The following is a 24,931-nucleotide window of genomic DNA, read 5'->3' as shown; positions in this document are numbered from 1 at the left end:
AAATTTTATTACTACGCTTTTCAACGAAAGTCGCGGTGGTGTAGTTGGGAGCATGACAGACTGAAGATCTGTTGGTCACCGGTTCGATCCCGGTTCGTGACACTCTTTTTGTTTCTTTTTCTTTTAACTTCTTAAGAAAGCTTAATACAATAGTATATTTCAAAACATCGTGAACTAGGCATTGCTTAGCAGATAGATACCAGAAAGATTATGTGTGGTTTTTAAATAATTATAGAATTAATATCACAAATACTTTTTTAACCCAATTTATATCACTTGATAAATACTAGCGCTGATAGGAAGCACTTTGAAATTTTTAACTGTACACCCAAGTCACATCGCTACTCATATAATACGTCTTTTCAAACATGGTTAAGACGATTGTCATTTAGCCATAAAGGGTAAGGACAAATAGGAAGCAAAAAAAACCGAATTCGAAACATTTACGTGAGTAACTTTTGTTTGGAGAAAAGAGCAAAAGGCTTTCTAAAGACGATTGGATTGAGATCAGCAATATCAGCGTATGTGCTCCTATTCTTCCTTTAGTAGATACTAAGGAAAGTGGTAAATATACCTGAAATTTACATTTGTAAATCGTTGTACTATTCAGCAGGTGAATAGTACTCAGTCACTTTTATTTTATTTTATTTTTATTTCTAGAAAAAATAAGCACCTAGTAAATATTATTACCTAGGGTCACTTTTTTCCTATTCAGACTTTTTGGATTTTGCAACTTACCTATTTCATACCTTTTATACTTGTCTTTCATGACAGAACGCAACCCTTCACAGCAGTTTGAGCCATCTACTCCGACTCGGTTACAAAAGTATCTCTTGGAGAGCGCAGAGAGACACGCATATGATTCGAACGATGAATCAAAGGCTCATCTCTTACAAGAAGTGTATCAATCCTTGTTGAACTATGATGAAAGCAATTGGAAATATTTCTTGAAAAAACAACCTCAAAATATCACATCAAGTTTTTCTCTTTCAAATGCGCAGCGGGCAGACCCTGAGTACTTTGATGAATTACAAAACAAGGGTACTGGAAGTGAAGTGTGCGGTCATGTTTTTCGAGACGGCGAAGTTATTTATCGCTGTAAAACTTGCGGTGCTGATAGCACCTGTGTCTTGTGCGCGCCGTGCTTTCGTTCTACAAATCATGAGGGACATGAAACGCACGTTTCTATATCAACTTCTTTTAGTGGTGTCTGCGATTGCGGAGATCCTGAGGCCTGGAAAGTTGATCTCCCTTGTAAAATTCACAGTAGCCATTCGGAGATAAAAGATGACTCTTCTCCCGAAAAATGCATTCCTTCTGAATTACAAAAATCAATTACCGAGACCGTTCGGATTGTGCTTGATTTCGTACTTGATGTGTTTTCTTGTTCGTCTAATAATTTGAAAGCCCAACAGTCCATCGAGGGAATTTTGGCTGACGAGGAGGCCTCACGTCTAAGTACCACTAAATACGGTTCTGTTGATAAGTCTTGTGATGTTTTTCGTGTAATGCTTTGGAATGACGAGTTTAATACATTTGAGGGCGTTGTTAGTTGTGTTCAACGTGCAGTGAATACCGCTAGCGAAAGCTTTGGTTTACAAGTAGCTCAACGCGTAGACTCAATCGGTAGATTTTCTATTAAAACATCTACTTCTATTGAGGAGCTATTGAGGATTGCTAGAATTATTTCTAGCAACAATCTTGCGGTTAATGTTCGATCTGCAAGAGATTTCTTTCGTGAGGATGACTGCAGTACTTTACTACACTGGCTTGAGGATTTGTTAGACTCTCATGTTTGCTTTTTTCCAAATTACATCCAAACTGTTTTCTGTAACGAAATGTTGAAGCAGTGGTCTCCTGGTTTAGAAAAACCCACCAACCCGTCTTTGAATTTTAACAATCTCCCATTAGAAATTGCGAACGATGATGACAGCGAGGATGAATTTTATGCTGCTGAGGAACTCTTGGGAGTTATTGCCAACCTTGAAAACAATAATATGCCTACTGACATTACGGGCATGGAAGTCGAAGATAATGATGCCGAGGCAGCAGAAACGGGGTTTAATCCAGGTCCGGAAAATGATGATGAAGATGATGAAAATGCTATTACTATGGATTCAGAAGCTGAGCGTGAGCTGCTGAATGACTTAGATGATGAAAATGCTATAGATTCCCCGATGAATGATGTTAATGACGAACAAGATGAAGAGGAAGAAGAAGCAGAAGAAGGAGAACAAGGAGAAGATAATGGAGATTTTCAGGAGAATAATGGTGGACAAGGCAATGCCGATCAAACTACACCAGAACAAGCTACAACGCCTTTGCCTCCCCCTCCCAATGCTGGCCAGACTGTAGTTACGATAAGACCAGAGTTTAATCCCCAGTTACTAAACAATTTGCGTCAAATCATTACTTCTCGTCGAAGGCCACGTCCCAATATGACCTTTCAAGTTCCTTTGCAAGACGAATATTGGCAAAAACCTGCTTCATATAAGCCTTCTAAATTTAAGGATATAGCTGAGTCTCCTTATCACACTCTTCGTTTGGATTATTTATTACTATTTGACTTGAAGTTTTGGAAGGAATTGCGCACTCTATTGTCACGACTTTACGTTGTCCCGTTTAATAGAAACTTGGCATTCAAAAGACTTATGGGTATAAGATTTGCTATCCATTACAAACATCTTGCCACTGCATTCGTACTAGCGGATCGGGAACCGGATCGTTCAGTCATGTTCCTTTCTGTCCAATTGTTTACTACTCCTAGTATTGCAGAGACTGTCGTTCAGGATTATGATTTGCTAACTGACATAAATTCTGCAGCCGTCTCTCTTCTTGTGCAACCAAGTGGTGGTGATACCGAAGGAGCACAAAAAATAAAGCTTAATGAACAAGTTTTAAAGAGCCGTCGAACATTTAATCTTTTCCACGATTTGAAGTACTTGCTTCAGGTCCCTCAGGTTAAGAAGATAATCACTAAAGATTCTCGTTATATGCATCAATGGGTTGACTTGTTACGCGTTTTCCAAGGAAACTCTCCCCAGAAACGTGCTACGCACTCGCATGTCCAATGGGATATTACACGCCTAAAAAACATTTTTCTTTTGCTCAGATTGGCTGAATTAAGTGAGCAGGTTGCCTCTTGTTATGATACTGCAACAAGCAGTGATTTGCATCAAGCTATTCAAGTTTTGATAAAAGCTATTGTTGATCCTAAGGATGATGTTTCTGATCCCCGTGAGCCACTAGATTGCATTCCGAATGGTTCATCCGATTCTTATAGTTCTCGGCTTCCTCTTAAACCTTTCTCTGTTTCAGCCGACCCTATAAGCCTTAATCATCCTTTACATTGGGCTTTGGCGACAGTGCTCTCAAATTGTGATTCAGATATTCTTGATTCATTCAATGAGGAAACATTTTTTGCATTGATTGACCATCCCTTAAGAGTTATTGCTTTTTTGATGCAGGTAGATGCTAATCTTTGGGTTCGAAATGGACATAATCTCTTGCTTACTACTCGTTTCTATCGTCAGCTCTATGTTTATCTACAAGATTTTCGTGAACCCTTCCCAGGAAATAGAGAATACACTTTTGACAAGGATATACTATTAATTCAGAAAATACTTTCTCAAGTCAATCCAGACACGGGTTTAAAGGCTATTTTACAAAGGTTTGAGTTTACCGATTGGGTCTTTGATAGAAAATATGATGGACATGAGCATTATGATTCCGAGAAAATACCTAAACTTTTAGGTTCATTGCTGAAATTCTTAATTACTTTAATAACTGAGCGAGAAAGCTTATTGAAGATGAGTATCCAAGATACAATTCGTGTTAGGTTAGCCCACGAATTATGTTTTGGACCTTTGACTTATTCGGCACTCATATATAAAATTTCAAGCAATTTAGTTGAAGATTCATCATTTGATTCAATTAGAGAAGAAATGACTAACTATAAGCCACCTGATGGTCTTCATGATTTTGGTTTATATACACTCAAGGATGAATACTTTGATCTAATAAATCCTTACAGTTCTTACTATTCTAAGAATGAAAGGGAAGAGGCCGAGGCTGTTATGAAGAAACGCTTGTCTGATAAATATAATGTTCCCTTGGAATCTGCCGTTATTGAACCCAATTTTCAGTTTCTTGACAAGAATGGTCAAGATATTTTCTTTGCATTAGTAAACTCTGATGTATTTTACTTGGTCCTTCTTCGCGCTCTGGAATATGCTCTTCTTATTTCAGATAAACAAGAGGATGTGGACAATAGTGAAACTATTATTAATGAGGCTCTTCAACTTTGTTTAATTGCCTCTAGGATCAATGACTTTACTGGTTCAACGACATTTTATACGAAACATTTTCTTGGACAACACCCAATTTCTACGGATAACCAAGAATCTGATCATTCAAGCTATTGTTTGGCTGAATTGTGTCTTAAGGTTGTAAAATCTTCCAAACTTAAGTCATTACATCCTAAGGCTAATTATATGTTGGATGTTTTAAAAAGATCTGGCACAGCTACTTGTGCTAGCATCTTACAGCATGCTCGAGTAAATTCTGAAGAATCAAGCGTTGAGGAACCAGGAGCTGACGAAATAAAACGCGTTGAAGAGAAGAAGCGGATTGCATTGGAAAAACAGAAAAGCATTATGCAGCAATTTCGAGCTCAGCAAGCCTCTTTCATGGCACAGAATACAGATTTCAACGTAGAAGACGATGATGAGTTAGTGGATACGAGTAGGCCGCCTTTCAAACAGCATGAACACTTGCATGGAAATTGCTTATTATGCCAAGAGAGTTGTAATGAAGAAGCACCCTACGGAATGTTAGCAACCGTTAATAAGAGCAGCTTTTTAAGAGAGACTGCAAATACAAAGGAAGCTCTTCAAGAATTATTCACCATACCTTCTAGTTTCAATGCTCAACTGCCAGACCGTCTGTCTGGAGAAAAGGCTGAAACAGTTGCTCTACACGAAACAAAAACTCGTATATTAGGTGCATATCCTGTGAATCATAATATTGAAGGCCTCTATGTTTCTAGTTGTGGTCATCTTATGCATACTAGGTGTTTTGATACATATGCCAACTCAAGGCTCCTCAGAAGAAGTGATCCTTCAACTTATATAAATGACAAACATAAAACTACTCCTGCAACCCGGTATTTTATGTGCCCTCTGTGTGGTTATTTATCAAATGTCATAATTCCAACGACTCATACACCTAGACTTTGTCTTCGTCTCAACGATTATGGGGTCGATAGAGATTTGGAAGCTTTTCTAAGAAGTTTTTCTTTCAAAAATAACGAAACTTTTAATCACCATTTGTTCTCCACGAGCAACGACGTCGTTAGAAACGTAGCTGAGAAGTCTTTGAACCGTCCTTGGATTAACACAAGCCAAAGTGCTGTTATACCGAAGGAGGAAAATGTCATGACTGATAACGGGGATGCTCTGCAACGGTATTTCTCCGTTATGGAATTCTCCGCATCCAAGTTTCATGGGGACAATCCATCAAAGGGAAGCTTATCAGATGAAATGTTAGATTCTCTAAGCTATAGCCTTGCTTCAGTAGAAGTTATTTACCGTGGTACACCTACCAGTCAGAATCATGACGCTCAGATTTGGATAAACGATATCGGTTCCATTAATTCAGCATTTCTCTTGTCATTTGCTGAAACAGTCATGAAGGGCTTATGCCGTAAAGTTGCCAGTTCTACTGACGCAGCTTCTGACTTCGTACGAACCCAAAATCGTCAGGTTTGCAAATTGTTTTACGGAAAATCCGATGTAAAGGAATATATGCTCCAATTTTCTAATACATTTAAAGCCGATTTTTTCAAACCTTTACTTTCTTCCAATATATTTAGCGAATTTGTCAAAACTATCACTCTTTTGATAATAAATGAGCAGCAGAGCCACAGTCTCTACTACGCAGAACTTTACTATATCGCTCATATTTGCAAAATTATTTTGGAGACTAGCTCCTATTTGGAACAGACTGATGCTTTCGCTGAACCTTCAATTGAGTATAGTGATACAGCAAAGGGCGCATTCTATCAATTCTGCTGTAATGTATTCCGTGCATGCGGTTATGAAGAGAGATGTCGCATTTTAGACAGTAGTGTTGCTTTTTCAAGACTGCTCACATTAGTTGAGAAGTTTATGCTCCCTTTTTTAAGAAGAGTATCTTTGGTTTATTATTGTTTGTTGAATGTTAATTTTGAGGAATCTGGCAATGGCGAGCTTAATGAAAATACTGAACTTACTCATCTTTGTGAACTTTTGGAACTTCCTACCTTGAGCGAAATGTACATAAGATTAGGAAATCAGCAGTTTCCAGAACAACTTCAAGTTATTAATGGTTGGTGCCAACAGTTTGCTGAAGACAACTCATCGGCTAGTAAGCCAAGATTGGAATTTCCCGGTGTATATGAACTTTTGAAACTTCCTTCTAGATTGGAAAATTTGATGGATATAATGCAAGAATCTATTTGCTGTATGTGTCATAAAACTCCAGTTTTACCAGCTGTATGTTTACAATGTGGAAGTGTGGTTTGCTTTAGTGCTCGTCAAACCACTACTGCAGCGCAAAGACAGCCTGGTGAGTGTAATGTCCACTCCAGAGAATGCTCTGATGGTATAGGTATCTATTTCCTAATAAAGATGTGTGGAATTCTATTCCTGGACGGAATTAGTGGTGCCGGTATGGTAGTGCCTGCTCCATATTTGGACATCCATGGGGAGACCGATTTTCGATTAATCCGAGGATGTCCTCAATTTTTAAGTCAAAAACGTTACGACCATGCGGTTCGTAATGCTTGGCTAAGACAAATGGTCTTATCATTGATTACCCGCTCTGGAGATTCAGGTTCTCTGCAGGTTTATGACATGGCTTAGACATAAGTAAGGATTCTGGATTATGCTTTTTGTTAGTTTTTATTACTACCGTTACTTATCGAAAAGGTAAAGTTATGTGATAATTAAGTTAATAAAAAAAACACGAAATAGAGAAAGATGTACATATAGTTTTATGAAAAAGTGGTTCTTGTTGATTCCAATTGCATTTCGCATTTTGGCCATAATAAGCATAAAAAGTAAAGAATAGAGTATCTTAAATTTAATTGATTCATGTAGAATTTAGTGGTCATTCCAGTCTAAACTTAGCTGCTGTAACGTCTCATTAAAATAAAGGGATTGCTTAAGAGTGTCGGTAGACAGTTCGAGCGAAAAAGGGTTGCATACAGCATGAGTATGAACAGTATATATTCTTCGAAGCAGCTAGATTAGCGTGTTAACAAAAGATTGCATGCAAAACCATTATTTAATGAATTCTTCTTACCTGTCGAATTTCTGATTCGCGTACTAAGAAATCGGACGAACGTACTGCCAATATGAACTTTACATTCGTGTTGCTACAAAAAGCATACGTACTAATATCCTCCTCTACTCCCAGCAATCCTAAAAAACAATCATTGGAACTTCTTTCTGGATCTTGAACAAGATCTTGAATAACATCTAGACTTAGTTCGCTCAAGTATTGATATTTTGATAATAATGTCTTTTCTAGAGAATCAAACACTTCCAGGTACAATTGCTCATTTCTAGGTCCCGCAATTGCCAGAAAAACCAGCCTTGGCTTAGCCATTTGTGAAAAAATCGGAAGGTGCACTATTTGTTAGGTAGTCAAGGAAGAGGTTGATGAACGTCGTATGGCTTGCTGTATAAAAACTTCTTCATCTTTTTTCATGATAAAATGTGAGAAAAAAAATGTATATATATTTAACCTAAAAATTCTATTCAGTACACTGATTTTGGGACTCCACTGCTTGAGCGACGTTCGGAAAGAATGAATGCGCAACACTAGTAACTGAGAGATATTATGCTTTATAGTAACAGGATAAAACTTGGTAGTCTTTACTTACAATCCATTATTGACGACGTACTTTTTGGGTACGACAGTTTATAGAAGCATACGCTTAAAAATTGAATATAATAATAGTATTATAAGCTAACCAGCCAACAAGACTAAAGCATAGTATATGACCGTATATACTCAATACTATATATTATTGTACGTATATAAGCATATGCACATATCTAAAAAGCAATTACTATGACCAGATTTAGTAATGTTATGATGATAAGTGTAAACGTCGGAATATTCAGACGTAGTAAGTGGATTACATTATATATTAAAGAAGCTAGAAAGCTAGCATCAGTGATTATAGCAGTTTGGTATACTGAGTCATTTAAGAATAACAGAAACATATGGCTACGATACTTACTGAAACGTAGAGTTTCCTTTTAGGCTATTCAATCACTAATTATTTAGTATTGTTCAATCTTTTCCTTTTTATTCAGTTACGATTTCGAATAGAAAAAAAAGAAGGCTATGACCGTGCCAAGACTCGAACTTGGGACCGTCTGCGAACATCAAATGTTAAGCAGAAATTATAACCATCTAAACCACACGGCCTTCGTTGTGTAATTTGAAGATAAAAGTCCTCTAAAATAAGTGTGTAAACAATGCACTGATGAAATTGTAGCAGATGTGCTAACGAAATTACATGAAAGGATATGTTTTACCAGGTATATTTTTATCAAAAGGGTGAAAGATAAAAGTAGCAGTTTGTTGTCCTTGTCTCTTTTAATGAGTTGGAATCTATGGCTTGCGCGTTTGCAAGCACCCTCACTAAACTTTACGAATAAGATACCAAAGACATTACCTTTCAAGCCTTCCAAAGGTCCCTTGTATATCGTTTTCTAAGGGGGTTTTAAAGAATTATAAATTATATATTTAGATGGTTTATTGCTGTCCGTCCTGATTGCTAATCTCCAGACCCGTAGAATCTGCATTATTTGAATTCTTTTCAGGGCTTACTTACACCAAGTAACTGTGAAGCGTTAAATTTATCAAATGGATTTTCTAAAGTCTGCAGCATCACTCATTTCAAAGGCAAACTTTATGTTTCCTTATGATCTATATGAAAAAGTGCCATTGCCGACAGGATCATGGTGGACTTTACATAACGGAAGAATTAAGGTATACATACTAACTACGATAAAAGCTTTATTTACCAATGCTTACACATGTCATTTAGCAAACGGGTGAACAGTGCAGCATCTTCTCTATTCCGATTACAGCAAACCCGGAATTGGTAAAACTTACTGAACAAGCCGCTGATCAGTTCAAAGTTATCCGACATCCTTGCATCATAAAAATACTGGAAACTCACAAAGACGTAAGTCCTTACATCGTGAACTTCCATTATTAACCTCATTGTTAATTAGTCTACCGCACTATACATAGCTACAGAGGTTGTGCGCCCGCTAATAGATGAATTGGGTTCATCTAATAATAACCAAAAACAATGCGGTTTATGGAGAATAGCTGTATGTTAACGATAAAAGCGCTTTTGAGGTACTTTCTAACTTACACGTCCAGTCCGCTCTATCTTTCCTAGAAGAAAAAAGCTTAATCCACGGAAATGTTCAGATGTCTTCCGTCTATCTTAACGAAAGCTACGAATGGGTATTGGGAGACTTTTTTCTTGTTGGCTCTAATTATGATACCTTTAAAGTTCGTTTTTCGCTTTCCTATATAGATCTAACGGATTATTAGAAAAATTTCCAGATACTTAATCCCTTCAATTCTTTAGCCTCTTCTAGTGTAAGGGAACTTGTTTTACATCGGTAAGTTCCATCCGATATATTTGTTAATTTGGCTCACCAGTACATAGAGAATATTCTCAGGTAGATTGCATCGAGTTTACTTATTTGGCCTACCAGGTTTTCGATTCGATAAACGATAAAGCCGTTGACTTTAACCAAAGAGAAAACGTGCCTGCTGTAAGCATCATAATTTAACCATGATAAGCTAGATCTAACTATATAGAATATGCATGGTTCATTGAAGAAGTTAATTTCGCAGGGTTCTAAACAAAGGATTAGTATATCTGAATTTTTACGACTTGGTGAAAGACCCGGTGGTTTCTTTCGATCCAATTTTATTGTCTTGGTGAATATGATTAACAAAATGCAAATCCACGACCCAGCTGATTGTCAAAAGTTTTTTGAGTATGTGTTTTATCTGCTGAATTATAGTTTGCTTATTGCTTTACAGTTTGCTTAAAACTAATTTAACTTTCCTATCTTCGAATTATCTTCAAAAAAAAGCACTGCCTCTGATTTTTTTGAGTCTGAAGTCTGGTAAGAAGATATCATTGTTTCGCAACTAACTAATGTGTTAGATGCATTCGCTAATGCATCGGAACTTCTATTTTCAATTGCATATACTATAAAAAATAATAAGGATTTTGAAAAAGACTTCGGAATTCCGTTCCTATCGTGCCTGAAAACTGTCAATAATAGAGTACGGACTTTGCTGGTTGATGCATTGTATAAACATAACGATTTACTACCGCCTGTTTTAACCAGCGATGATGCCTTTTTATTATACTGCAACTTTGTCAAGTTTAATGACGCAAAACTAAAGTTCTCTGCAATTTTGCTTTACTCCGCCATAGCTTCAAAAGTAAGCGACCGAATATATAATATCTTTTTCTGACCCTGTGACAGATTTCCAAAAAAGCATTAAATAACGACCTATTGCGCACACTCGCTTTATTACAAAATGATGCTCAACCTTCTATTAGGATCAATTCGATCATATGTCTAGGAAAGATTTCAGAGCTGTTGGACCAACAAGTAAGGGTTTAATGGATTAAATGTATCTAACTCAATTAGATTCGCACACGTGTCTTGGTGGCTGCATTGTCTAAGTCACTTAAAGATCCTATTGCCGATGCCCGAAAAGCTACTTTGGATGTCATGCTAGCCACAGCAGCCTATTTTTCAGTAAAGGAACTGGCATCAAAGCTCCTTCCATGTGTAGTACCTCTATTGGTGGATGATAATGAGTATGAAATTGTCTAAATTTACTTCGTATATTAATCACACGATAGGTCTATATGCGTTTCATCCGAAGAAGTAACCCAGAAATTTCTAAACCGAATTAAAGACTATAATGAAGGACGAGATGAAAATATGAGTGATGTTCCTAGCAAATCATTTCTCAACATTTTCTTCCGTCCAGCTTCCACGCCTCGACCAAAAGAAAGCAGCACCAATCTATCTGAAGGAGTCCATAATTCTCGAGAGTTTACTAGTAATGAAGATACCAAATGGCGCCCTGAAAATACTGCTCTAAATCGGGGAAAATCTAATGCTGTTTCGTTAGCCGACGAAACCGAGGATCAACTTGATGATGAATGGATGCAAGATTGGGATGACAATGTAGAAGACGATTTAAGCAGCGAAGTTAATAATTGGGGGTTATAGTGCTAACAAACATCTTCTACTTGTATGAATCACAAAAAGAACTACTATGGTATGTGAAAGTGATACCAAATACAGATATAATAGTTCAATACAATAATTGGTATGCAACTTAGTACTCATAGCTTTCATCGTTGGTTATACGTCGATAGTAGCAATAATCTTTTATTTTTATTTACATATGCTAAACTTAGTACTAAGATTTCCAAATCCTCATAAACTGTCAACTTTGACATTTTCGACGACAGCGTCAGCTACTTGTACCTCAACACCATAGAACAAGCACACAGCACTTCGTATTTAATACTTTCGATAAAAAATACTTAGTAGATGTAATTGATTGATAAAAATAATAGACAATGTCAACAGCATCTCCTTCTTTGAGTTTGGAAGAATGTACGTGAAATGAAATAACGTCTGCTAACATGGCTAGCTAAGAAAAAGCAGCTTCGACAATACAAGGAAATAATACGGTAAGCTATCTCATTAAATTATTATTTACTATTAACACTCAATCTAGAATAAGCAAAGCCCAGTCGGCTCGTATTAAGGATCTTCAATTGGAAAATGAACGGTTGTTGTCGGAAAACATTGACCTGAGGTCTGTTGCAATCAATTTAGAAGAACAATTGGAGTCTCAACAATTAAAAAATGAAGGATTACAAGAAAAACTTGGTTCACTTTTGACAAAGTTCCAAGGGGAAGCTGAATCTTTCATAAAATCAATAAGTCAATATCGTCAAGATGCTCAAGGTAGTATATTTATTCATTTCTGATATACTAATATGAAATAGAATATTTTCAATCTTGGGAGACTCAAGCGACAAGAGAAGCTGAATCGGATGAAGAAGATCTCGATGAGGTACGACACTATATATTCTTTACTATGTTCGCTTTCTAACCAAATTTTAGGAAACTTTTGTCAAAGAAACAGAGGATATATTAAAAGAGGCTAACGAAGATGTATCTATAAAAAATTTAAGCTGTTTACTAGACAAAAATGGCAATGTAAACGACCATTCAATTAACAATTCGGAGAAAGCATCAAGTTCATTTACTCGGAATCATGAAACAAACAGAGAGCAAGAAAGTTCCGATGGAAGAAGCAGCAGTGGTCCTTCCAAAACGAGATTTCACGATAAGCCTAGCGAAGCAACCGGTGATTCCTCAAATGGCAAGGATTTGACTGAATTTATTTCCAACGGTCCAGAGACTGTTAAGACGAATGGAAACAACGTTCAAGATAAGTCACAGGATCAAACGACTAATTTAAGTTCAAGAACTTCCGATAATTATATTTCTAAAAAGTCAGATGTAGCCCCTGTTAATACTGACCGGCACATAGCAGCCTCCGCTCTCTCCGATCCTACTACTAATGAAGTTATCGTTGATGCAAACTTTTCTCGCAAATTAAGTTTATTAGGGCCGAAGGTACTTGGAACAAATGATGATACTAATACCAATCAACAACAAACAAAAAGTCGTTCGTTAGATGAGGTTTCCCAAGATGTAGAACATCAGCCTGGATCTCCCAAAGAATCCGATACTCCATCCACACATTCTACCAACTCTGAATTAATAAAAAACCCTCAAAAGTCAGTTCCCCAACCAACGCCTACACCGAGGTTAATTCCGGATACCCCCAGCATAAATTTACAAGAGTCCTATAGAGTCAACAATTATCCGAATCCACAAGATCTTCCTGAAAAACGAAAAAGCTCTTTATCAAGGCTACGTGCTAATTCAGAAACATCGGATAGCGATGAACCATTGTGCAATTTAAAAATTATGAATAATAGATTTTCAAGTGAGCCTCCTCGAAGCATTGAGCTGGTAACTAGTAGAGATAACTCGACTGCTTCTAATCCTCTTTGGCTTCAGGGGATCTTGAACAATCGTGCTTCGCCGATTAGAACATCAAAAGAGACACCGAATTTAAGTCACAATCAGCATAATCAAGGTTCCCTATATGACAACCTCCAATTGCTATCGACGGTAACCAACTTGAAATTTTTTGAAACACATGCCAAGGACGAAAAGACTTCAGAAATGGAAGCAAAAGAAGAACCACCTGCGAAGAAAACGAGAAGAGGTAGGCCTCCGGGAAGCACAAATAGACAGACAATCCCTAGTAGTCCTGAACAGCAAAGCCGTTCCGCCTCCGAGGAATTAAATGATGGAAGAAGTAGGCGAGAGAGAAAGCGTGTTAACTATGCTCTTCCAGGGCTTCGCACTAAAATGCGAAGGGACTTTAATTTGCCTACGGACCACTCGAAACCACGAAGACACAGGCGTGCTAAAGCAGCAGAACCTATAGCCGAGGAAGCGGCCGAGGAAGCAGACGGTTAGGCTCTTCTGTCGTTACTATTATTTATTTCAAAAACCTCTTATATCCTTGTCATTTAATGCCCCCATCTTTGGGTTCGTTTGTTTGTTTGTTTGTATTAACTAGCTACATGAAAGCATGAGTGCTTCATACGTTTCTGGGATTGTCATTATTAATATATATATATATATATATATATATATATCTACTATATATAGTTATTAAATCGAGTATTTATATGTATCTATTCTTAGGCTGTCATTGTCGATAATTTGTTCATAGTCAAAAGGATTTCTCCAATGTAATAAATTTCTTTTGAATAATTCCTATATATAAAAGTGAAAGATACGAGTTTGCTGTCTTGACAATTTCATAATGACTGTACCAACTATGTCAACGCTGATTTAACCTTCTCTTTCACGAGAGCTTAACTAACTGGGACCACAACCATCTGCAGATCGTAGTAACGCCTATATCTTCATAGACATTAAAACTTTCTTGTTTTTTATTTTTTATTTCTTTTGTGTTTTATCTTATGGTTAAATTCATTTATACATCGTTTCTGGTTTGAAGCGTAAATTCTTTTTACTATAACGTTGACTTTTATGTAATTCCGAGATGTCTTTTCATAACAATGATCAAGAATTTCTGGGTTCAAATAATCCAGGCATACCAAGGCAAAGAACAGACTCCATGAATTCATCGTCTCTAAGATATCCGTCAGTCAGCAATTCGCAAAGGGCACCTTCTGTAATGTCTGGTAGGAAGTATTCAGGAGACAAGTTCACGCCCATAGCTAATTCAATTGAGTCTTCTGTAACCAAACTACTGGTGATAACAAAACAGTTGTTAGAAAGCTTAACGAAATGGAGCAAACGACTTGCAGAACCCGACGATATCTCAACTATCTATATTCGCCTTGTAACTGAATTTAATACTACCATAAGGATTTTTAGAGAAGTGGGTATAGAAAGCTTAGACCTGGAAGACTTCCCACTTGAATTGCGTTCTATACTTGAAGAGACACTAGCTGAAATTCCTTCTATGGAATCCCTTCAGCGTCATCTCCCTCACGTTCGAGAGATTATGATGCATCTTCTTAAAAGCTTAAAATATAAGCAATCTCTTTATAAATCACGATATTTAAAGCCTCGTAAAGAGTCACTAGCCAGCCGAGGATCAGAAGATAACACTTCGAGAAAAGGGAGTAGTGAATATGCTTTCTCTAATCGAAGCACAAACTTTGAAAATTTGTTGGGCAGCACTGCTACTCCTGATACGCCAAATGCTTTAAATGCTCTGAAGCAATCTTCCACCCTCGAAAGACGAGCTAGTAAGCGCTTATCTAAAATGAATAAAATTGCTCAACAGGGACTTGATGATGATACCTCCAAAAGTGGAATTACTGTTGAATCTGTGCGCGATTTACTCACAGACTCACAAGCCGCAGATAATAAGCCTTTGAGTACTTCAGTTAAAAACCCATCGGAGAGTCCTCGATTAGACAAGTTCAGTTCTTTAACAGAGGAGAAACCTGCTATGGATGATTTTATTAATGAACCAAGCCCTAAAAGTGGCTTTCCAAAGCTTAGTTATTCCAAACCTGAAGGTCCTTCTTTTTTTCCGCGCTATGCATATGAATTGAATAATCCAAATACTGCCCACTTCTCAGACAAAGATCAAAATTATATGCCAACGTCTTTTAAAACGAGATCTTTTTCTTCGGGTAAGACTACTTCTCCCGAATATGTGCCCTCAAGTACACCAGTATTACTTCCCAGAGGTCGTTCATTCACGACTCCAATTCCAGACGAAGCGCCCTTGGTTTTGGAGTCTGGATCTCAAAATCCGCAGCAAATAGAAAAGCCTCAACAGGTAATTTATACACATAAAGAAAATGAAAAAAAGGAGGAGGAAACGCATGACTGGGATCCGCAAGACTTTCAAAAAAACAAAGATACACAGGCCAACAATATAGATCCTGCTTCTTTGAGTCAACAAAACGAAGAAATTCAGAATCATCTAAATGAAGAAGATCAAATAAAACCTCCACTTGCTGATCTCAATGCTAACGAGACGAGCAATGAGACATCCCGAATGCCTAAGCATGATTCACTTGAAGAGTTAGATCGTTTGGTCAATACCAACAATAGCTTATCCACTGATGTCGGAATCTCCAAAATGCCCATCAACGAAGAAGAGGACGAACGCGAATATACTTCCGCCGATAAACGGTTGCTTCCTTCGGGCGACATGGATGTTGTGAGGGATCACTCAGAAACGACAAAGGAGGAAAGACAGCCTATGGAAAACAGTGAATATACTGGTGAAAACAATGAAGCATTACATAAGCAAGAGAAACCTAATGAATTTGAGAATAATAACGGAAACTTCGTTTATTTCTTAAGGTTCAACGATAAAACTTATAAAGTGACTTCACCTTTAGTAGTTGATACACAAAAGAAACTAAGAGACCTCTTTCAATCTAAGTTTGGGAATGAATTTCTGGATCTCTCTTTTGAATTTTATGTTGAAGATCAAGATACCAAGGTGAATTATTTACTAGAAGACTATTCAGATGTGAAGCCTAAATCATTGGTGATAGCTCAAAAACAGCAGCAGGATTCCAAGGAAAAATTATCGATTGATAACAAAAAAGCGATGGTCGAAAGGGATACATCCCATGAAGAAACTCCGGTCGAAGAAATGAAAAGTTCCCCGTTATTTCAAGAGTTACTTCAACGGTTGATAAATATAGAAACAAAAGTAAGCAACGGACATACTACTAATGCTCCATTTCAGCCTTCCTCTAGTTTTAAAAATCCTAAACGCGGCAAAATTGAAACCGATACTACCACTTATCAACAAGTTAAGTCGTTGCAACTGGAGCTAGCCTCTTTGAAGCAGGTCTTTGCTACGTCTTTCGCGAAGATTCCTTTGCAACTTAACAATTTTAGAAATCAAATGAATATAATAAACCAAAAGGCTTCCGGATTTGGCTTTGATCGTGGATACATTCTGAGAAGCAAAGATTCAATAGAAGTTGCCGCCAAGTCTTTAGTCAAAAGGTTTGATGATATTAATGATCAAATTGAACTTTTAAGGTCCGACGTCTTACTTCGAAAAGTGCGCCCTGGCTTGGATCAAACTTCTTATTTGAATAAGGAGAAAGAATCCATTGAAAATGGTATACGTGAATTGCAGAAATCTATTGAAGAAGTAACTCCAACATGGAAAAAGCAATGGGAAAAAGAGTTGAATGCGATTGTTCAAGAACAAGAGTTTTTAGATAATCATACCAGTCTTGTGGCGGATTTAAATAAAGACTTCGATTCCGTTACAACTGTTTTATCAAACGTTTCTGCTATCGCTGAGCTTCAAGCAAGATCTGGAATCAAAAGCAAGCCGTTATCTGTGAAGCCTACTTCAACGGACATTAAGGGAATTCGCGAACAGATTCACACAGATGTTTTAAAATTAAGACCAGACAGCGATGTCAGACTTCAGGCTATTGAACGATTTGAAGCATTCCAACGAAAGAAGGTTCTCTTACATGTGGATGAATTTGAACAAGAAATCCAAGAGTTTATAAATGATGATAAGTTAAGAAAGATTGGTGGTGTGGAAGAAATCGAACGTCGTCGATTGGTACAAGATGAGCAGACTCGGAAACTCTTATGGAAAGGTGGATCAAATAATGCTGACCTAAATAATACAGACAAGTCTTCTATTTCTACTGAGAATGAACAGCGAGAATCCACCGTTCAACCCTCATCCACTAATGCGCATTCAATCCCAAATCTCACCCGAGTAGATAGGCCACTTGATGGAATCTCAAATGAATCGCAGGACACAGGGGAAAGTAGCATTGTTCCTTTACCTATAGAGCGCGGTGAAAACGGCGAGAAAGAAACGGATACTTCTTTAATAAACGCGTCGCATAGTGTCTCGAGTGATTCTCTAGACACTATGAAAAACAATACTGTTTCACCAGCTAATACTTATAACAGAGCCGACCTTGATGAGGAGAAAGAAGCGGATTCTTTTAGGAATATGACGCGTAACGCATCAAGCGATTCACTAGATGCTATGGAAAACGATATTACTTCATCGTCAATAATTCACGATACGTCTGATCATGATGAAGAAAAAGAAAATAGTTCGATTCTTAGAGATATGGTACCTAGCGTCTCAAGCAAGTCGGAAGAGGATATGCATAGCGGTAAGCCTATGGCGGCGCCACAAAGTACGGATCTTTCTAAGCTTGAAAATGCTGAAGAAAATATCGGATTTACTGAAAAGGGACTCGATTCTTCTCAGTTATACGATGCGAATGATAAAACCTCAAGTGAAGTTCCAGATACATTACTAGACAACGGTGGTGCTAATTTACCATCAACTGGTCCTACCGTTACAGAAGAAAGCGAAGCAAATGAAAAGGGAACTGTTCCAAATGTTAAACATCACCGCAGAAATGACACTATCTCCACAGATGATTATGAAGCATATCAGGATGCTGAAGACGATGATAATTCGCTAACTTAAATTGGTGTATATAATATATGAGTTGAAATAAACGATGAAATTCATATATTTAATTATTCATAACTAAGTGATTCGCTGTTTCTAAGTAGAAAGGCGGAAAGCACAGTAAAAGAATTAGATTAAACCTCATTTTGGCGGATTCCGTAGCCCAACAAGACCATACTCATGCCTACACTTTTCACAAACGAAGAAACTGTTTTTACTAATGTGTAAGAGCAACCTCGCTTCTCTGTGAATATGTAGTCGACAACATCAGGTAATCCTGATGCTCCAAACACATAAAGGCCTACATAAAAGGCACCCTTCATACTTATTGTTCCAGTTAACTGCAAGAGCGCAGCAATGGAGTAAGTTTGAATACAGGTGCTTAAGATATTACTCGTATAAGTCGTCACTGCCTTTTTAGCAGGACTAGAGGTAGAAGTTTGCGTATGCAATGGGGCAGGAGACATTCTAATTATTCAATGATTAGTACTTGCAAGATTAATCATAGCATGTATTGACCACAAGGACAGGGTTTTCACTTACGCTTTCTTCCAAAGATCACCCATCAAGGGCCCATATACCAAGAAAGAGGCAGCATGGTCAAAGGCAACGCCTAGAACAATTGCACTAGGACGAACATAAGGCACAAGGCTATAAACTAACGACATAATGAGTAGACCAAGAAATTACTTATTGAAAACGCAGTTGCTATAGGAAGTTGAAGATTGTAGTGAATGTAGATGCTTCGAGGAGAATTGATATGGAGAAATTGAAATGTTCTAGCGTTTTATGAATTACTTATAGAATGGTACCGAGTCGTCACCTTGACGTAAAGTCCAGCATAAACACTGTTAATGGGAACGGCGATTGATTTTTGTTGCATCGTTTCAAAAACTTACATCATAATAAAATCTATACGAACAAAAGGCATTTGCTGTCAAGAGATCAGATCAATCACGTCGGGGCAAAACCAACAGATTGAAGCTAGTAAAAACGTCTGACTCGTAGAACTGGTCGAAAACACTTCTAATACATCAACAAGTGCACACATAATACTATGAAGCTACCATTTTTGATTTGTGCAGCAAGATTTTCAGTTTCCCTTTATCCGTATTTAGTTTAAATAATTATTACTATCGTCTTATAGTTATATGATACACTCTCTCACATCGTTCACGTTCTCTATTTTGCGCTATGCTCACATAACGATTGATACGTTAAAACCAATCAAGATAATGTGCATGAAAAGCAGGTAGACTGAGGAGGCCCTACCCTAAACGTGACAAAAACAGTCACACAGGCATAACACTCATTTTGAGTCGAAACTTTTAAGTGTCAAGCTCTTAATCACCGCCAACCAGCAACCCTAAACAAGAAAAAATGGTGAACATTCCCAAGACTCGTAAGACTTACTGTCCTGGTAAGAACTGCCACAAGCACACCTTGCACAGAGTCACTCAATACAAGAAGGGTCCCGACTCTAAGGTTGCTCAAGGTAAGCGTCGTTATGACCGCAAGCAAAGTGGTTTCGGTGGTCAAACCAAGCCCGTCTTCCACAGAAAGGCCAAGGTTACCAAGAAGGTTGTCCTTCGTTTGGAATGTGTTGCTTGCAAGTACAAGAACCAAATCAGCTTGAAGCGTTGCAAGCACTTTGAGCTCGGTGGTGAGAAGAAGACCAAGGTATGTAATTATCAAGAAGCCGTGAATTCTCTATTAGTCTGCATTTGTATTGCTTGCAGTACAGAGATGTTGCTCAATCCCATTGAGGAAGTTTTTTCAAATATCACTAACAAATTTTACAGGGTGCTGCTATCCAATTCTAAGCTTATTAGCAATAAATGGAATTGTATTTTTCTGCGGTTAAAAATTGTATGGTGTCAAAATATGTTTGTAGTGAAGTGATATTGATATTGTATATTTTCAACCTTGTAAGGTCTACTTTTATTAACTTTGTGAATCCATTAGTAACGATCAACATAAACGGTACAGTAATTTCAACTACTTTAAAGACATCATGACTATCTTCGAACGAATTTGCTTTTAATTTTTCATATTAGAATGTAAATTTGTTTGTACCATATCATATTACTTACGGTAGTCTAGCGAAGAGTGTATAACATGCAAGCGCTAAAGAAATCGCTAAGAAACTTGTTTAGGATAACTTCCTTCCTTTACCAAGGCAGTATTAGGATTATTATACCATAAAAATTCGTTCTTTTTCTTTCCTTTTATTAAAATTGGATTCATTTACAACATGACTCAGCCCTTACATGCAAGGTTTGCAGCACGGGCTGTCAAGAATCCCATGATTATGGAAAAAGAGCATCAACTTACTGATTCCAAGCATCATGTTCTGGTAGCGGCTACTGGTTCGGTGGCAGCTATTAAATTGGTGTTAATCGTCAAATCGCTCTTAACATATGACGGCGTTGATGTGCAAGTCGTCCTGACTGATCCAGCTCGTAATTTTGTAGAAACCGAGGCTCTCACGTCTCTTGGAGTCAAGGTGTACACTAATGCCGATGACTGGAGTTGTTGGAACGGTCTGGATAGTCCTATAACACATATTGAATTGCGCCGCTGGGCTCACTTGTTATTGATTGCTCCCTTAAGCGCCAATACCATGGCTAAAGTCGCTAATGGGATTTGTGATAATCTTTTAACATCTTTAGTGAGGGCTTGGACATTGCATAAACCGATCCTGCTTGCGCCTGCTATGAACACAATGATGTGGACCAACCCCATCACCCAAGAGCATATGGAAACAATCGGCCGTATTTACAAAAACACGGAAATTATTTTGCCTATTGAAAAAGTTCTTGCTTGCGGAGATATTGGAATGGGAGGTATGGCTGAATGGCGGAACATAGTATGCAAAGTTGCGGAACATTTGCACCTTGAGCATAAGAAGGTGGTACCAAATGCTGTGAAAAACATTGAAACCCAAGATGAGGAAGAGTCTAGTGGTACGGAAAATGAAGAATCTAATGAGGACGACTTTGATGATCAAGACTCCAAAGAACAAGACAGTGAAAAAGATGAAGGAAATAATGAACCAGCTCCTTCCTACGTCGACATCACTCCTAAAGCATCCCCTTTGCCTTCTAGTAACTCTTCATCAATCTTAGAACCTCCTACTTCTCAACCTTCGCCAACTAAGAAAGCATCCGCAAAGTTTGTCGCTCCAAGCCTCAATTCGGAGCAGCTTGCTCATTATCAATCGCCTCCCCAATCAGGTTTATCTTCTATACGACCTCTTTCCAAGCCAAGTCATGAAGAAAACCAATATCTTGATTTGATTCGTTATATTATGCAGTACGGGAGGTCTCGCCCTGACCGTACCGGTACTGGTACTCGTTCTGTATTTGCCCCTCCTCAGTTACGCTTTTCTTTGCGTAATCAAACACTTCCTTTGTTAACAACTAAACGAGTCTTTTTGCGAGGTGTCTTAGAAGAACTTTTATGGTTCATCCGTGGTGATACTGATGCAAACCACTTAACTGAAAAGGGTATTCATATTTGGGACGGAAACGGAAGTAGAGAATTTCTTGACCAGCTTGGTATGCACCACCGTAGGGCAGGTGACTTGGGTCCGGTTTATGGTTTTCAATGGAGACACTTTGGTGCTGAATATGTTGGATGCGATGCCGATTACACAGGAAAGGGTATAGATCAGCTCGAAAAGGTTATTCATACGTTGAAAACAAATCCCTATGATCGTCGTATAATTATGTCCGCTTGGAACCCGCTCGCAATTCCCGAAATGGCTTTACCCCCCTGCCACATTTTTTGCCAATTTTATGTGAACGAACCAAGTAAACCAGGAGGAAAGCCAGAGTTATCTTGCATGATGTATCAACGCTCCGCTGATATGGGTCTTGGTGTGCCCTTCAATATTGCATCTTATTCAGTTTTAACCCATATGGTTGCATATATGTGCGGATATGAAGCTACTGAATTTATTCATGTTATGGGTGATTGTCATATTTACAATGATCATTTCGAGGCCCTCCAAACGCAATTAGTTCGCACTCCAAAACCTTTCCCTACATTGTCATTTAGACGTGATGCAAGTGAAATTGGAAAAATTGATAAGTTCAGTATAGAAGACTTTATCATTGAAGGATACGAACCTTGGGGCCCTATTAAGATGAAGATGAGTGTATAATACCTATGTTTTATTTTATTTTACTTTTTTTTTAGTTTTTAATTTGGGGTCTCATGTTCCCGTTTTAAATGATGAGGAAGTCACATGCTTAATGCAATATTAAGTTGAGACATCTTGTAGAGAGTAGAGTTAATTAGATATATTAATCAACTGGTAATGCTTGCTTGAATGTTGGTATTTTCCAATACGTTCTTTTTTAGCTTCTTGCGTTGGCGATCTTCAAATACCTGCTTTCTTGACAAAATTCGCTGTTTAATTGCTTCCGATCCTCGTTTGTCCAGTATATGAAAGCTTTCAGTTGGCTTCTCTGCTAGAGTGACTTGAAAAGTATCTTCATCCTTTACAAAAAAGTTTGGATACGAAACATTTTCAATAAGGTCTCCAAACTTCGTTTTCAAGAATTTAACCATATCCCAATTTTTTACAGAGGGAGGATCGATAATAACAGCCGAAACATACTTACACTGTAGAAGATTAAGCGTCCTCTCTAAAAGGTTTAACACTGGTTTTTCAGTGCATTTGTCATCTGCAAAAATTCCGACGACTATCGGTAAAGTCGGGAATGTTTCTGCACAAGCCTTCAATGCTTTCATATGGTTTCCAGTGAATAAACTCCAATCGCCGTCAAGATATATCGGGGACTTGACCAACCGTATCTTATTCGTGAAAACGCCTGAAATGATTTCTTCAGGGCCACTAGGTGTATGCATATAAATACTGACGTCCGGATCTTTTCCGTTTGAAGCAGAAGCAAACTTCCTTAAAAATGGTTCATAAGTCATAAGATCTGATGGAGATATAGTGTAGGTTGATATTGGTGCCGCGGTTAATAGTCGGTCTAGTAGTTCTGTAGTACTGATTCCATCTGTACGCTTGACTTCAAGGTATTGATTAGCAGCCTTCGCATGACGATAACAATCGTTTCCTTCAGCGTCAGTGGATATATCATCGCCGTGTACCACGAATTGGCAATTGTACTTCCTCATCCAAGCAAGGTCGAATACATATGGCGCATAAGGAACAACCTCATTCACCCATCTACAAGTAATCGCTGCGAGACATCTTTCGCTTAAGTCTTGTACAGGAGGGCCTTTATTAAGTGTGATTTCTTCATCAGAATGAACACCTACAACTAGCTGATCACCTAACTGCTTAGCTTGTAGAATTGCATTGGTGTGTCCTATTATTTATAAATTAGTCACTATAACTTTGTCAAAGCTCATGTATAATAACTGTAGTATTACCATAATGAAAGAAATCTAGGCAACCGTCAAACCATAATCTTCTATTATAAGACATTCCTGTCGTTTTAAGTATAAATTATACAAAGACTCGTTGGCTTTAGTTTTTGGACAATTTTGGAGAGGTAACGGAGTGTTTGTTTGTTTGTATGAGACAGCTTTACCAACAGGATTGTAGTCGAAATTTATTTAAGAAAATGGGTAAAATTTAGTTTAAATATTTAAACAAACCTTTCTAAAAAAACGAGAACAAATAAAAGACTGAATGGAGGGTTTAAAGAAAGCTGAGTTGAACGTGACAATTACACAACCACCATAATAGGGAGCAAATTTCTGATTACCGGAAAATTAAAGGTTTTATAGAGTAATTAACAATATTTTACAATGCTTGTACTAGTTATTGGTGATTTCCATATTCCTAATCGGTCACCAAAATTATCAGAAAAGGTATGTATGATGTTGGATGGATGGACGAAATCCCTTTTGCTTTAATACTTCGAGATCAAAATTTACTGACCATCTACAGTTTCGGCAACTTTTGATCCCTGGAAAAATCAATCAGATTATATGTTTGGGTAACCTCACGAGTCCATCTATATACGACTACTTAAAACATGTATGCGCAGACCTTAAATTGGTGAGAGGAGCTTATGATATAGATAGCAAATCACCAATTGCTGGAAAATTGACATTGGGTTCTTTTAAAGTAGCATATACGAGCGGGCACTTATTAGTCCCTCAAGACAGTCCTGAAGCTCTAAGTATTCTGGCTAGAGATATGGATGCTGATATTGTTCTTTATGGAAACACTCACAAGTTTTCTGCATTTGAATTAGACAATTGCTTTTTCGTGAACCCGGGTTCTGCTACTGGAGCACCCACGGTATCAACTGCGAACGATGATACCAAAATAACACCGAGTTTTGTGCTAATGGATGTTCAGGGAGCTGTTCTTATATTATATGTTTACAGGATTTTTGATGGAGAAGTTCGAGTAGAAAAGATGCAGTACAGAAAGCCAGAATGATAATGTTTTATTATGTATGATGATCGGCTTTCGATATACCCCCAGAGAACTTTTCTGAGTTGTCATCTGAATAAGTTTGTTACTTTTTCATCCTTCGTTTGCTTGTAATCACTGACCTATGGCTACTACTGAAGTGTGTGATCTACTTAATGTATAAGATGTCCTAAAGAACCTTTCATCACGAATTTCACGACATGAACGAGATATTATAACAAAAATTAGCTTGAAATACTTTAAATAACCTTCTCCTAATAGTTTCATTCTTGTTGCTTAGGCACAAGCAACTCAGTAATTTTC

General features: G+C 37.7%; 10 protein-coding genes and 2 non-coding genes across 12 annotated transcripts; 8 read left to right on the top strand and 4 right to left on the bottom strand.

Annotated features, from left to right (window-relative positions):
• The first annotated feature begins 29 nt into the window (after positions 1 to 29).
• SOCG_16153 lies at positions 30 to 102 on the top strand. The gene has a single exon. It is a non-coding gene; the product is annotated as a tRNA-Phe (tRNA).
• Positions 103 to 386: 284 nt separating this feature from the next.
• SOCG_03154 (N-end-recognizing protein) lies at positions 387 to 7,063 on the top strand. The gene has a single exon (XM_013161642.1). It carries the CDS (start codon positions 768 to 770, stop codon positions 6,900 to 6,902), a length of 6,135 nt encoding a protein of 2,044 aa, XP_013017096.1. The 5' UTR covers positions 387 to 767; the 3' UTR covers positions 6,903 to 7,063.
• Positions 6,882 to 7,929, bottom strand: SOCG_03153 (TRAPP complex subunit 2-like protein). The gene is made up of 2 exons (XM_013161641.1): positions 7,345 to 7,929; positions 6,882 to 7,283 (listed from the first exon to the last, which is right to left on the bottom strand). Exons 1-2 carry the CDS (start codon positions 7,648 to 7,650, stop codon positions 7,143 to 7,145), a joined length of 447 nt encoding a protein of 148 aa, XP_013017095.1. The 5' UTR covers positions 7,651 to 7,929; the 3' UTR covers positions 6,882 to 7,142.
• A 294-nt stretch (positions 7,930 to 8,223) lies between these two features.
• On the top strand, positions 8,224 to 11,436 carry SOCG_03152 (SCY1 protein kinase Ppk3). Its single transcript, XM_013161640.1, has 13 exons — positions 8,224 to 8,296; positions 8,338 to 9,048; positions 9,107 to 9,247; positions 9,297 to 9,398; positions 9,451 to 9,585; positions 9,628 to 9,698; positions 9,746 to 9,854; positions 9,901 to 10,082; positions 10,129 to 10,214; positions 10,256 to 10,539; positions 10,584 to 10,712; positions 10,752 to 10,924; positions 10,970 to 11,436. The coding sequence occupies exons 2-13, from the start codon at positions 8,923 to 8,925 to the stop codon at positions 11,343 to 11,345; spliced, it is 1,914 nt and encodes a 637-aa protein (XP_013017094.1). The 5' UTR covers positions 8,224 to 8,296; positions 8,338 to 8,922; the 3' UTR covers positions 11,346 to 11,436.
• SOCG_16152 lies at positions 8,399 to 8,481 on the bottom strand. The gene has a single exon. It is a non-coding gene; the product is annotated as a tRNA-Val (tRNA).
• A 102-nt stretch (positions 11,437 to 11,538) lies between the features above and the next one.
• SOCG_03151 (shugoshin Sgo2) lies at positions 11,539 to 13,970 on the top strand. Its single transcript, XM_013161639.1, has 5 exons — positions 11,539 to 11,738; positions 11,776 to 11,815; positions 11,863 to 12,095; positions 12,137 to 12,204; positions 12,255 to 13,970. Exons 1-5 carry the CDS (start codon positions 11,702 to 11,704, stop codon positions 13,689 to 13,691), a joined length of 1,815 nt encoding a protein of 604 aa, XP_013017093.1. The 5' UTR covers positions 11,539 to 11,701; the 3' UTR covers positions 13,692 to 13,970.
• A 76-nt stretch (positions 13,971 to 14,046) lies between these two features.
• On the top strand, positions 14,047 to 19,552 carry SOCG_03150 (actin interacting protein 3 Bud6). Its single transcript, XM_013161638.1, has one exon. The coding sequence runs from the start codon at positions 14,287 to 14,289 to the stop codon at positions 18,211 to 18,213; it is 3,927 nt and encodes a 1,308-aa protein (XP_013017092.1). The 5' UTR covers positions 14,047 to 14,286; the 3' UTR covers positions 18,214 to 19,552.
• On the bottom strand, positions 18,215 to 18,941 carry SOCG_03149 (DUF1761 family protein). The gene is made up of 2 exons (XM_013161637.1): positions 18,742 to 18,941; positions 18,215 to 18,666 (listed from the first exon to the last, which is right to left on the bottom strand). The coding sequence occupies exons 1-2, from the start codon at positions 18,864 to 18,866 to the stop codon at positions 18,333 to 18,335; spliced, it is 459 nt and encodes a 152-aa protein (XP_013017091.1). The 5' UTR covers positions 18,867 to 18,941; the 3' UTR covers positions 18,215 to 18,332.
• Positions 19,491 to 20,181, top strand: SOCG_03148 (60S ribosomal protein L36/L42). Its single transcript, XM_013161636.1, has 2 exons — positions 19,491 to 19,878; positions 20,001 to 20,181. The coding sequence occupies exons 1-2, from the start codon at positions 19,579 to 19,581 to the stop codon at positions 20,019 to 20,021; spliced, it is 321 nt and encodes a 106-aa protein (XP_013017090.1). The 5' UTR covers positions 19,491 to 19,578; the 3' UTR covers positions 20,022 to 20,181.
• Positions 20,182 to 20,257: 76 nt separating this feature from the next.
• SOCG_03147 (thymidylate synthase) lies at positions 20,258 to 23,732 on the top strand. The gene has a single exon (XM_013161635.1). The coding sequence runs from the start codon at positions 20,453 to 20,455 to the stop codon at positions 22,364 to 22,366; it is 1,914 nt and encodes a 637-aa protein (XP_013017089.1). The 5' UTR covers positions 20,258 to 20,452; the 3' UTR covers positions 22,367 to 23,732.
• On the bottom strand, positions 22,268 to 23,920 carry SOCG_03146 (ethanolamine-phosphate cytidylyltransferase). The gene is made up of 2 exons (XM_013161634.1): positions 23,611 to 23,920; positions 22,268 to 23,546 (listed from the first exon to the last, which is right to left on the bottom strand). Exons 1-2 carry the CDS (start codon positions 23,663 to 23,665, stop codon positions 22,513 to 22,515), a joined length of 1,089 nt encoding a protein of 362 aa, XP_013017088.1. The 5' UTR covers positions 23,666 to 23,920; the 3' UTR covers positions 22,268 to 22,512.
• Positions 23,730 to 24,900, top strand: SOCG_03145 (retromer complex subunit Vps29). Its single transcript, XM_013161633.1, has 2 exons — positions 23,730 to 24,054; positions 24,134 to 24,900. Exons 1-2 carry the CDS (start codon positions 23,992 to 23,994, stop codon positions 24,632 to 24,634), a joined length of 564 nt encoding a protein of 187 aa, XP_013017087.1. The 5' UTR covers positions 23,730 to 23,991; the 3' UTR covers positions 24,635 to 24,900.
• The last annotated feature ends 31 nt before the right edge of the window (positions 24,901 to 24,931 follow it).

Source organism: Schizosaccharomyces octosporus (assembly GCF_000150505.1).
Source record: "Schizosaccharomyces octosporus yFS286 unplaced genomic scaffold supercont6.1, whole genome shotgun sequence".
Taxonomy (NCBI): Eukaryota; Fungi; Ascomycota; class Schizosaccharomycetes; order Schizosaccharomycetales; family Schizosaccharomycetaceae; genus Schizosaccharomyces; species Schizosaccharomyces octosporus.
Note: the sequence above shows the minus strand (reverse complement) of the source record. Positions and strands in the feature narration are given on the sequence as shown.

What these genes read in the sequence shown, in the direction of transcription:
- SOCG_03154 (XM_013161642.1), top strand. Translation starts at nt 768, where the DNA reads ATGACAGAACGCAACCCTTCACAGCAGTTTGAGCCATCTACTCCGACT.
- SOCG_03153 (XM_013161641.1), bottom strand. Translation starts at nt 7,650, where the DNA reads ATGGCTAAGCCAAGGCTGGTTTTTCTGGCAATTGCGGGACCTAGAAAT. An exon ending in GCGAATCAGAAATTCGACAG is followed by an intron (nt 7,284 to 7,344) that starts GTAAGAAGAATT and finishes ACGCTAATCTAG; the next exon opens with CTGCTTCGAAGAATATATAC.
- SOCG_03152 (XM_013161640.1), top strand. Translation starts at nt 8,923, where the DNA reads ATGGATTTTCTAAAGTCTGCAGCATCACTCATTTCAAAGGCAAACTTT. An exon ending in GCGGTTTATGGAGAATAGCT is followed by an intron (nt 9,399 to 9,450) that starts GTATGTTAACGA and finishes TTACACGTCCAG; the next exon opens with TCCGCTCTATCTTTCCTAGA. An exon ending in CTAATTATGATACCTTTAAA is followed by an intron (nt 9,586 to 9,627) that starts GTTCGTTTTTCG and finishes ACGGATTATTAG; the next exon opens with AAAAATTTCCAGATACTTAA.
- SOCG_03151 (XM_013161639.1), top strand. Translation starts at nt 11,702, where the DNA reads ATGTCAACAGCATCTCCTTCTTTGAGTTTGGAAGAAT. An exon ending in ATATCGTCAAGATGCTCAAG is followed by an intron (nt 12,096 to 12,136) that starts GTAGTATATTTA and finishes AATATGAAATAG; the next exon opens with AATATTTTCAATCTTGGGAG. An exon ending in ATGAAGAAGATCTCGATGAG is followed by an intron (nt 12,205 to 12,254) that starts GTACGACACTAT and finishes ACCAAATTTTAG; the next exon opens with GAAACTTTTGTCAAAGAAAC.
- SOCG_03150 (XM_013161638.1), top strand. Translation starts at nt 14,287, where the DNA reads ATGTCTTTTCATAACAATGATCAAGAATTTCTGGGTTCAAATAATCCA.
- SOCG_03149 (XM_013161637.1), bottom strand. Translation starts at nt 18,866, where the DNA reads ATGTCGTTAGTTTATAGCCTTGTGCCTTATGTTCGTCCTAGTGCAATT. An exon ending in GGTGATCTTTGGAAGAAAGC is followed by an intron (nt 18,667 to 18,741) that starts GTAAGTGAAAAC and finishes TTGAATAATTAG; the next exon opens with AATGTCTCCTGCCCCATTGC.
- SOCG_03148 (XM_013161636.1), top strand. Translation starts at nt 19,579, where the DNA reads ATGGTGAACATTCCCAAGACTCGTAAGACTTACTGTCCTGGTAAGAAC. An exon ending in GTGGTGAGAAGAAGACCAAG is followed by an intron (nt 19,879 to 20,000) that starts GTATGTAATTAT and finishes CAAATTTTACAG; the next exon opens with GGTGCTGCTATCCAATTCTA.
- SOCG_03147 (XM_013161635.1), top strand. Translation starts at nt 20,453, where the DNA reads ATGACTCAGCCCTTACATGCAAGGTTTGCAGCACGGGCTGTCAAGAAT.
- SOCG_03146 (XM_013161634.1), bottom strand. Translation starts at nt 23,665, where the DNA reads ATGTCTTATAATAGAAGATTATGGTTTGACGGTTGCCTAGATTTCTTT. An exon ending in CCTAGATTTCTTTCATTATG is followed by an intron (nt 23,547 to 23,610) that starts GTAATACTACAG and finishes TATAAATAATAG; the next exon opens with GACACACCAATGCAATTCTA.
- SOCG_03145 (XM_013161633.1), top strand. Translation starts at nt 23,992, where the DNA reads ATGCTTGTACTAGTTATTGGTGATTTCCATATTCCTAATCGGTCACCA. An exon ending in CACCAAAATTATCAGAAAAG is followed by an intron (nt 24,055 to 24,133) that starts GTATGTATGATG and finishes GACCATCTACAG; the next exon opens with TTTCGGCAACTTTTGATCCC.